We start from the raw sequence: 10,652 nt of genomic DNA on the forward strand, positions 1-10,652 counted from the left end.
GATTTGACTGGCAATAAATTCAGCTGATTTCCCCAAGCAGAGTCTGTTTTGCCTGTGATGGCACTTGCTGGGTGATGTCCCTGTCCTTATCTCAACCTGAACTTGAACTTTTCATTGTCCCCTCCCTCCCCTGCCCAGCTGAGGAGGGGCAGTGACACAGTGGGAACCCACCAGGGACCTCACCCCTGTGCCAGCTGCTGACTGTCCTTCCCCAAAGCAAACCACATCACCCTGGACAAACAAAATGTTAACAAACAGTGCTCATCTGGATCCAACCTGCCACACATTCACACGATCACATTTCTTCTGAAGGCAGGAGAGGTGATGGAAATTCATAACCAGGGATCCAACCTGCCACACATTCACATGATCACATTTCTTCTGAAGGCAGGAGAGGTGATGGAAATTCACAACCAGGGAGGTGGAAGGAGCAGCACTGACCACTTCAGCAGCAAACCCAGGCACATTGGCTGTCCTCTGAAACTGCACTAAAACCCTCATTCTTGCACTCAGTTTCTGTTTGCTTTCCTAAGACATGTTAAAAGTGGAAGTGGGGAATGTCCCAGGTATTGCCAACATCTGGAACAGTAATGTGAAAGCTGCATTTTCTTTAAACAAACACCTCCCAACTAACATTCTAAACAAGTGTCCCTCGTGTGCATTTCAGTGGCTCCTGAAAGTGGCACAGGAGTCCTTTCCAGCTTTTATCTACCCCAATGTTGATAAAGATGCTTTTTTTAACCATATGTCTTCCTTAAATTCAACACTTGTCTAAGATTTTTCTATGTTTAAACTTTCCACATAGTTCCAGGCACGAGTTTTTTCAATTCATGTTTACAGTTGCTTCAGATTAAGTCTCGGTCATTTTTCACTTTTGAAACTGAAACACCACAGAACAACTATTAAGCAGACAAAATTAAACAATCCTTAGGAAAAATAATTAAAGCAAAATAAAACCAGATGTACTTTTAAACCGCTGGTCTGCAGACTGCCATCCTCTGCTTCAGACTGTATCCCTGTGTGAACAGCAGAAATCCAACAACCCACAGCAAAACTCTCAGTATTTTATTTAGGATGGTGAGAAGAGAGACTACTCCTAAGCCTTGATATAATCAGGCCAGTATTCTGTCACCTGCTAATCTTCATAGAAGTTTTTCATGATGAGAAGGAAAAGGGTTAGAATTAGCCCCATTCAAAGAGTTCAGCTACAAGGGTAGAACCTACATTGTTGTTTCACATAATATATGTCAATATTGTGGCTGAACACACATGAATGAAATAGCTTAAAGTTGTGGAAAAGAGTGAAAGAGGAAAAAATGTCCGGTAGGAGTTGTTTTATTTTCTAATCCCAATTTAAAAAATGAAGTGAACACACCATACCTGCCATGTCCTAAGAAACCTACTTCTGTCAGAAAAAAATATAAAACCAGAAAATAAAATCAGCCTGCCATTATATTACTTGAACAAGTAAAATATGATTTTATAATGGTGGGAAAACACAGCACTTCATCCCAGTGTTTGTTGTTTAACTCAACAATGGTTTTCTGCAGGCAAAAGCAAAATGACACTGTAAGTCCTAGATCAGATTCATATTTTGGACCTTACTTACACTGGCACACCAATTCTGCCAAAGCAAGTGAGGTTTCACACTCAGGATTCTCACAATCTGGTTGTGCTGGCATGAAGCAGCTCTGCTGCCCAAGGACACAAACCCTCCCCCCTGCAGACACCTGATGCCATGCACACCCAGCGCTCCCCACACCACATCTCCACTCTGGAGATCCCCCAGCCCAGCACCCAGCACAGCACAGGCAGGAGCAGGAGGCCACCCAGGACAGTGCCCAGCCAGGTGCCACTCCACAGCTGGAGGCCCCACAGTCTTGCTGGGTGAGCTGCCTGGGTATGACCATGATCACAGCACTGCTCTTGTGTCAGGAGGAACTGTCCCACACTGAACTGACCAGATCAGACACATCAGAAAATACCTGAACACTACAGCTCTGACTGGAAAGAGATGGAGGCACCCAGCACTTCATCAGAGATTCTGTACCCAACACTTTGTTAACACACACTCACTCTTTTACTTTGTTTAGAACTGACTTTTAATCCACAGGGGGTTAATCAAGTGATACCTGGTGCAGTTGAAGACACTCGATGATGTGGATGAAGTAATTTTGGAGCTTCAATACAGCATAACAGGTTCAGACAAGTAAACAGAATTATCTTCCTCCAGACACACAAGGGGAATGAGAAAGCAACAGTTCAAAGTCACTTAGAGACCCTTTATTCTGTTCAAGGAAGCTTACACAATTTCTTTCTGTTCACGTGCTGTGAGCTATCACACTTCATTCACTAAGGAGTGAAAACAAAAACTTTGTTTATAACTTGTTTCTTTAATGAGATCTTCAAAAAACCCAAACAAGCAACATCATCACAAATCCACAAGGTGAAAGCAAGACAAACAATCTCATTGTTAGGGTGGTTTCAATGCCACACTGAAGTGTAACTTCAATGGTGAAATACCCCGCAAGCTGAGAAAGACTGAAGCTGCCACTTGAAAACCTAAACACAACATCTTCACCTTTATGAGACAAAAATCATGTGAAGTGCACACCTTTCTCTGTTGATTCAGGAAAGGAATCACCTTTATGAGACATCTTCACCTTTATGAGACAAAAATCATGTGAAGTGCACACCTTTCTCTGTTGATTCAGTCTAGCACATATAACACACAAACCGAGCTGTATTTAAAAGGAAAGGGGAGGGGAAGGGGAAGGTCCCATGACCAAGAGCATCAGGGACCCCTAACCCCAAAAATGCCTTTTGCTTCATTTGCCTTCTGCTCCCTGGAGCTGATCACAGGTTCTCAACCAAACTTCCTTCATTACCAACTCTGCTGAGAATCAAAACCTGGCCCTTCATTCTCCCACATAGTCCCAATCACAGCTGCCACAGCTCTGAGGGTTGTAGCTCATCCCAAGCACAGGTTTTCATCTGACAAGACAAAAGCCACCTCAGTCTCAAATTTATTGCCTCTTTTTAGTCTTGCTTTACATGACAGATGCATTTGCCCAACAAAGCTTCTAGGCTGAACCTATTAAAACCTACAGTTGGACCCACTCAGATAGAAATTTCTACAACTATGCAGCTTTTGGACTTGCAAATGAACTGCTTCAATGGCACTGCAGCTGACATTGGGCAGCAACCTGTGTCATCAACTTCTTGATTTTTTCAAGGTTTCACTCCTTTTCTAACAAAAAACCCCAGCACAAATCAATCCATCACCCACCCTGAGTGACAACCACATCTCATCACAGACTGTGAAAGCTTTATGCTCCTCCTTTAGTAAATAAATCAGGACACTTCACCTCTTTTAAAGTCAACATAAACCCTTCCATTTTATTTGCTATTAAATTTCTACCATTTCTTCTTTCTCCTGCTCCACAGCAAGGGAACAACCTGCCACTGACCCATCCATGAACTCATCCATGTCTCCAAATCACCTGCAGGCACAACCTGAGCTCCAGCAGTACAAAATGGGATTTCATGAGGTTCAGCACTATCCTTAGGCTTTCCCTTTAGAAAAGACACTTCTGGTAATCCAGTTTAAAATGTACTTGGTCACAGGCTGCAGACATTTGTTTTTATGATGAACACAGCACATTTCAGCATTACTTTGATATTTTCTCTTGGTGTGGTACAGGCACATAAGAAGCAGTCTCTTTTCCACCCTTCAAGCAGAGGGTACAAGGAGTTAATCTATAACAGAAAACTGAGAATTCCAAATCCCCACAATGTTAAGGTCATCCTGCTGCAGAATTTGTATTACACACCGGTCTGATGCACCAAATTGTTTCCTAGAAAATTAATATATATCTTCAGTTAAGCCCTATAAAGACCCTGATAAAAAATTTGCAAAGCCCTAACAGACAGTGCTGAACAAAACCATAAATAACAAAGTCTCTGCAGTAAGTTCCTCTCCCAGAGAATTTCATTTCAGTGCTGCAGATCCTGGTTCTGGGGCACAGCTGGCACTGAAGATGACACAGTTTTGCTCTTCTTCAGGAAGAGCTGAAGAATCTGCCCATGCCCATTCCAGAACAGTGTGGAAGACAGAGAACTTTCACTGTCCCTTTGGGGAATACAGAAGATTGGTGTTGACTTACTTCCAATTATATCATTGTGGCATCAAGTAACACACCTCAAACAACCCTGCAATATCACTCAGAACAAAGACATTCAGCTGATTCAAAAATGCAGACAATTTTTAATATAAAACTTTAAAACCAAGTGACCAATATCACAACATGAGGTGAAAAGTCTGAATAGAAAAAAAACCAAGAACTAAGCCTATTTTGCTAACTTTAAAAAAACAAACAAACTACATTCACTGACTACCAGATAGTAAGGAAAATTCAAAACTTGTTTTCTTTTCCTATTGCTGTGCTTATGTTGTACAATGTAAGAACTGGTAGGAACAGGTTAGGTAACTGTGACAAAGATTCCTCCCCTTGAAAAGGAAGGACAAGAAAAAAAAAAAAGTTTTTTGGGGGAAAAGTTATTAAGGCATCTTTATAAATATTTACAGAGGCAGCACTTTTTAAAAGTTTCTTAGGAGGTTAGTCCAGTTTTCATAATTCTAAATTTCCCATTTGGAACATGGGAGACTCCTAGAATCTTAATATTGAATAAAAGTACTCTTGTAACAAAAATGTAAAACTTCTCTGGGAGCAGACTAGTATGGATTGGTGATTTTCCTCTGAAACACTGTAAATCAATGTTCTACAAGTGCTGGGAATAGATTTTCCATCCATATTCCGTTTTTTGCACATCTTCCCAAGAATTTTAAGAGCAATCTCCCAGTCCTTTATCCCTGCACACCTCTGACATGGACAACCTGCAGAGAGCAGAGGGTGAGGTGACACAGACTCAGGCAGCTGACAGCCAACAGCACTTGTGGCAAATGGGAACAAAAGAGGAAGACAGGGTGTGTTTTTCTTCTTCATTTCCTTCTCTCCACCTCCAGTTTTAGGAAGAACTGGACTGGACAACAAGGCAAAGCCCATGCAATAGCCAGTGCCACGTGTGACACTGCAGTGCCATGCCCAGCTCCTGGCACAGACCTGGTGAGTCACAAACTGCTCCAGATGAGCTCTATAGGGATGGGAATTGTAACAAACATTCAAACTGAATGAGAACTGAGCTCATGAACAGAAGGAAAGTTTGGAGCATCAAAAAATTGTTATTCCCATCTACTTAAAAGCTGTGTGTCACAGGGCTGCTTGCTCTGTGGGCAGATCCCACCCAAGGACTGCACACAATCTCAGATCTGTTCTGCCCATGCTTTTTGATTTGCAAGATCACCAATAATCTGAAATAATCCCATTCTCTCTGCAGGTAATCTAAGAATTCCATGGAAAATGTATGAGCTTCTGTATCCTCTTCCTCCAAAGCAGCCCCTTGCTAGCAACACTAATTGTGGCACTAATAACAACATATGGAATATGGAAAGGAAAAAATATAAGAACCCTGTATATTACAGACCAGGAACAAGTGGTTCAAAAGAAACCAAAAAAGATTATGGACAACAGGGAACAAAAAATGACAATCACAATAAAACAAAAAGCGAAGTAGTCCAAATGGAAGAGTGTTTTTCAGAATATAAAATACTAATGGTGACTGAAAATCAGACCATAAATATTAGGAACTCAGATCTTTTTTGTTCTACAAAATTAAAACTCCATGCTTGATTTCAAGGGCTGGAGAAGAAAAAGGAGAAAATCCCCTAATTAGCACTTCAGTCTACACAACAAAAGAAACACTCCAACAAAAGAAGCTGTTTAAACTGTCAAAGCACCTTAAGAACACAGAGGGGAGAAAGTGCAAGTGAGGAGAAAGGATGAGAGATGGACCATCTCTGTCTTACAAAATAAGGAAAAAAATACATGCAGAAGAAACTGCTAACTGCTGGGAAGTCATGCACCAAATAATGTGTATTTGCAACGCTCATGACCTACATCAGCATGTGATCAACATCAACAGTGATGATAATCATCAAAAACCTCTTTCTTCTAGATTCCTAATTGGAAGTGTTAAGGCTTCAAAAACAAGCAATGCAGAAGAGGAGAAAAACCACTATCCCTTCAACTTTTATCTAAAATGACACAGTTGTTAGGAACTACTCAAAACAAGGCGGGAGGTGAAGATATACATAAATGACCCCAGAAAAAACTTTCCCCAAGGCTCAGCCGTAAAGCCAGAGTGCCGAGCACTGGAGGCACACACAGCGATGTTTCCCTGTCAGGGTTTGCAGCCGTGTGCGGGTCAAGCGTGAGGGCCAAGCCTCAGCCCCTCATGGCCGGTGCAGCGCCTCAGGCACGCGGTGTCTGGGGGTGATGGACGGCGGGGCTCGGAGCCCCGAGGATCCGGACAAAACCGAAAGCGCACAAAGACAACTATTTATTAACACTTTAACATGGCGCCTCTCGCTCAGCCCGACTTCCCGGGCGCCTGTCGGTTGCTGCCGTTCCGCATCGGCCCCGCTGCCGGACGGACAGACAGACGGAGCGGCCCCGCGGCCGCTGCCGGGCGTGAGGCGCGGGCGGGGGCCCGGCGCAGCTCCCGCCGCGCTCGCACGTGGGGCGGGGGCCGCCCCCGGGGCCTTCCCGCCGCACGGCGCGGTCCCTCCCGCCCTCCGCGCCGGGCCCGGCCCCGCCGCCCAGGCCGAGCGCGGCGCTGCCCGCCCGCCGCCATCCCGCCTCCCGCCCGTCCCGCCAGGGCTGCGCCGCGCCGGGCCCGGCCCCGCCCCACCCCGAGCGGCCGCCGCGGAGCCGCCCGGCCCGGCCGTACCTCACGGGCTCTGCGGTCATGACTCCGCCGCCGCTGCTCGGAGCGGAGCGGCCGCCCGGGCCGGGGCCGCGCTCAGGCGCTGGGCGCAGACAAAGCCACGGCCGCCGCCATCGCCAGCGCCGCCGCCATCTTATCGGAGGGAGCCCGAGGGGACCTGCCTCCTGCCGCCGTCCTCCTCCGCCGCCTCCCATTGGCTCACGGCCGCCCACAGCTATTTTCTGATTGGGCGGCGCCGCGCCGACTGTTGCTAGGGCAGTTTACGTCACCATCCCAACCTTCCCCGCGCTGATTGGCTGGGGCGGGGCTGACGTCACTTTTGCGTCATGGACCGAAGCCCGTGACATCATTTCGTAACAAAGTGCACTGACACTTGTGCCCGGGAGGGGGCCCCAGCGTGCGGCTGCGGCCATGGCGGCGGGAGCCCAGCGCTGACACTGCCGGGGGTGGACAGCGGGGACAGGAGCCCGTGTCACACCGGGGACAGGACAGGAGCCCGTGTTACACTGGGGACAGGACAGGAGCCCGTGTCACACCGGGACAGGACAGGAGCCAGTGTTACACTGGGGACAGGACAGGAGCCTGTGTCACACCAGGGGACAGGACAGGAGCCCGTGTCACACTGGGATAGGAGCCACCTCATTGCAGGGGAACCGTGGCCTTGGGCCACTCTGCTGCCTTGAGGTAACCACGGCAGGTGAATTACAGCGTTCAGACACATCACCCTTGCCAACAGTAACACGGAGCACGTGCCCAAACTCCTACCAACAGCACCACAAACACCCTCCTGCTCCATGAGGATCCCCCGAACAGCCCTCCTCCTCTGCAGGGATCACCAAAACAACCCTCTTCCTTCAACAGGATCACCAGAGTGATCCTCCTGATTTGTGGATCACCAGAACGACCCTCAGCCTGTCCAGGGTTCACCATCCTGACCCTCCTTCTCCTCCATGGGGATCAGCAGCAGGACCCTCAGCCTGTCCAGGGTTCACCACCCTGACCCTCCTCCTCCTCCATGGGGATCAGCAGCAGGACCCTGAGCCTCTGCAGGAACCAGCCCAGGAGCTCCAAGCCCACAAGCAAGCTTGGGAGCAGAGTTCCCCACGCACAAAGACAGCAGGACAGGGATAACATAAACCACACACAGGCTGAAGGTGAGCAGCACCCAGGAACCCTGCCCGGGGCAGCTTCAGCCCAGCTTGGCGACAACTTCTCCTTTTTGATCAGAAAACTCTCAGATAAGGAAATGCATCACTGGCAGCTACACCTAAGTGTGCCAGGACAACTTTGCCTGCTGGTACTAGCAGCTTCTACACTCCTGTCAGATGTTAGAAGTTGTGAAAGGAAGAGGACTGGAATGCAGCCCTCTTCAAAGGAAAGTTGTTGCAGGCTTTTGTGAGAAGATGACTGAACTCAGCAGGCTTCACCAGGCTCACCAAAGCCAAGCCCAGTATCACACAGAATCTGAAACAGGTGACAAGAATAAGCCACTTGCTGAAAAGAAAAACAGTTTTGAAAAATTAATATCTTTTTCTGGAGAAACTAAAGAAAAAAACCATACCTACTCACCTGGTTTCATAAAGCAATGTATGAAACATGAGAAAATACCCAAGCAAATCACCCCTAACACCCATTTCATTCTGTGATAATAGAATCAACAGCACTTTCACACTTCAGCACATCCAAGCTTACACATCTCCCAGGGAAATTCTCCAAACAGGTCTAAACACTATTTGTTTTAAATGTAACATTTTATCCAAGAGCTGCACCCTGTATCTGCTGAATTCAGTCATAGCAGAGAGCAGATTTAGCAGCAGCTTTGCTACCAAACTCTGTCTCATGCTGGAGAAGACCAAAGCATCACCTGCCTTCTCATTTGATTTTAGGAGAAAAAAAATCTATATTAACCAACTGCCACAAATTCCACTAAAAACTGCAAAAAGCCATTCTAGGTGCTCTGCCACCAGAGAGATGAAGGAAACAGGAAGCATTACCCAGTCTGAGCTCTGCATTAGGATCCCAACTGTGTGATTAAAATAAGAACACAAAACATTCATTTTCCTCCTCAAGGGATTTTGTCAGCATTACCAACTAATATCCCACTGATTTAGAATAGCATAGATTTATTACTATTGCTCTGTAATATTTTATTCTTTCACTGTTTCCTTGGGGAAGGTATTTGAGAGCAGTTGAAAAACCCAAATTTAATTGCCTCCAGTTCATAACTTCTATCTGAAGTCACAGATGTAAAAGGATTCCTACTGTGAGAAAAGGTCAAGATAAAGTAAAAATGGAAATGCTCCCATCTCCCAGCAATTACTCTGGAAGACAAAACCTGGGATTATCATGAAGCTGTCAAAAAACAGATTGGAGAAGCACAGACTCTTTTTGTAGACTGAAATCTGTGAGCAGGCAGACACTGAGTGCATCTGCAGGGAAACACCTCCCATCCAGCAGACCTGCACCCAGGTAATTTCCCCAGGACCAGGACCCTTCCCCTGCTCCAACAGCCTGGCTGAGCCAGGAGTCAGAGCTCAGCTTGCAGGACAAACCACTGCAGAGTCTCATCACACCCATTGTTTCTCTTCATTAGGATAGCAATTAGTGCTCTTAAGTACATATTACCCTACTTTTAAGGAACATAGCTGAAAGACTTGTATAGCTATCAATTGACAAGAGGATATTTTAATAACTTGATGTGCTCCTGACCTAGAAATACAAACTACATATACATCTCTTTCATATTATTATCTGTGATAAAAGTGGCACAATTAATCCAGACCAATAAAAGGCTATGTTTAAATTAATTCTGAAGGAATGCTCAAGATCTGAAGCGTTAATTGGAACAGGTTATGTGCAATGAAACTCTCTATTTCTCAGACAAAAAGCATGATAAAACTGAAAACAGGTGATGCTCACTCAAGGGCTTGGGTTTGTTCTTTGTGTTGCTGTTGCTCTATTCCCCTTAGGAAAGTCGAAAGGAATGGTGTGGAGTCACTTGAGCAGTGGTTTGTAGTTGAGAATTAAACTTTTCCAGCATGAGAAAATAGCAAACACCAAGGTCCAACACAGAAACCAAGTGCCAGTACTTTCTCAAATCCTTTGTGAGAATTATTCCTCACAGCAGATGAAAGCATTTTAACTTCTTAAATAATAACTTTAACTTCTTAAATTATCTGATTCCAGTTTTTTTTCTGTTGTAGAATGGGTATTTTTTAGAACAAACTACCACAAAGCACTGCCAACAGCCCCTGGAGGAACACTACAGACTGTTCTTCTCTCCCAACCAAGTGTGGCTACAAGATTCCAGGATTTGGCATCATCTGATGTCATGGGCACCACACTCAAACAAGCAGAAGCCATTCACACATCTGATTTTCTCTGGATGTTCCAAACGTTTTGAAGGTTAAGCTGACTTTCTTCAGTACTTCTAAAACTCCAACTTTGATTTGCTGGGAATCAAAAAATCTCTGCTATGCTTTTATGTTGAGGGCTCAGAACAAACCTGGCTGTACATTTGCTGACGCTCCCAGTGACCATAGAAGCACCCACATTTTCCCCCTGAAATCCCCTGCCAGCCATCATCTCATCACAGTCCCCAGGCATGGATGGGCAGCCCCTGCCTGCCCAGAGGCTGGATTTGTTCTTACCCTCATGGCCATCACCAGCAGGGCATTAATTGAGGTTATTTGCATGAGCATCAAGAGCACAGCAGATGCAGAGCTGGGCACATTTCAGCCTTGCTGGAGGACAGGGCAGTTCTGGCCCTGAAGAGCTCATGGAGCTGCTCTAAAAGGCTCAGCTGC

General features: G+C 45.9%; 1 protein-coding gene across 1 annotated transcript in view; it reads right to left on the reverse strand.

Annotated features, from left to right (window-relative positions):
• ATRX (ATRX chromatin remodeler) overlaps window positions 1–6,980 on the reverse strand; it is a 70,094-nt gene extending 63,114 nt beyond the window's left edge. Inside the window, 1 exon segment of the mRNA XM_036402362.1 lies at window positions 6,850–6,980. Within this exon segment, the coding sequence (XP_036258255.1) occupies window positions 6,850–6,869 (20 nt within the window). The 5' untranslated portion in view covers window positions 6,870–6,980.
• Between the last annotated feature and the right edge of the window lie 3,672 nt (window positions 6,981–10,652).

The sequence above is a fragment of the Molothrus ater genome, chromosome 14 (assembly GCF_012460135.2).
Source record: "Molothrus ater isolate BHLD 08-10-18 breed brown headed cowbird chromosome 14, BPBGC_Mater_1.1, whole genome shotgun sequence".
Lineage (NCBI taxonomy): Eukaryota > Metazoa > Chordata > Aves > Passeriformes > Icteridae > Molothrus > Molothrus ater.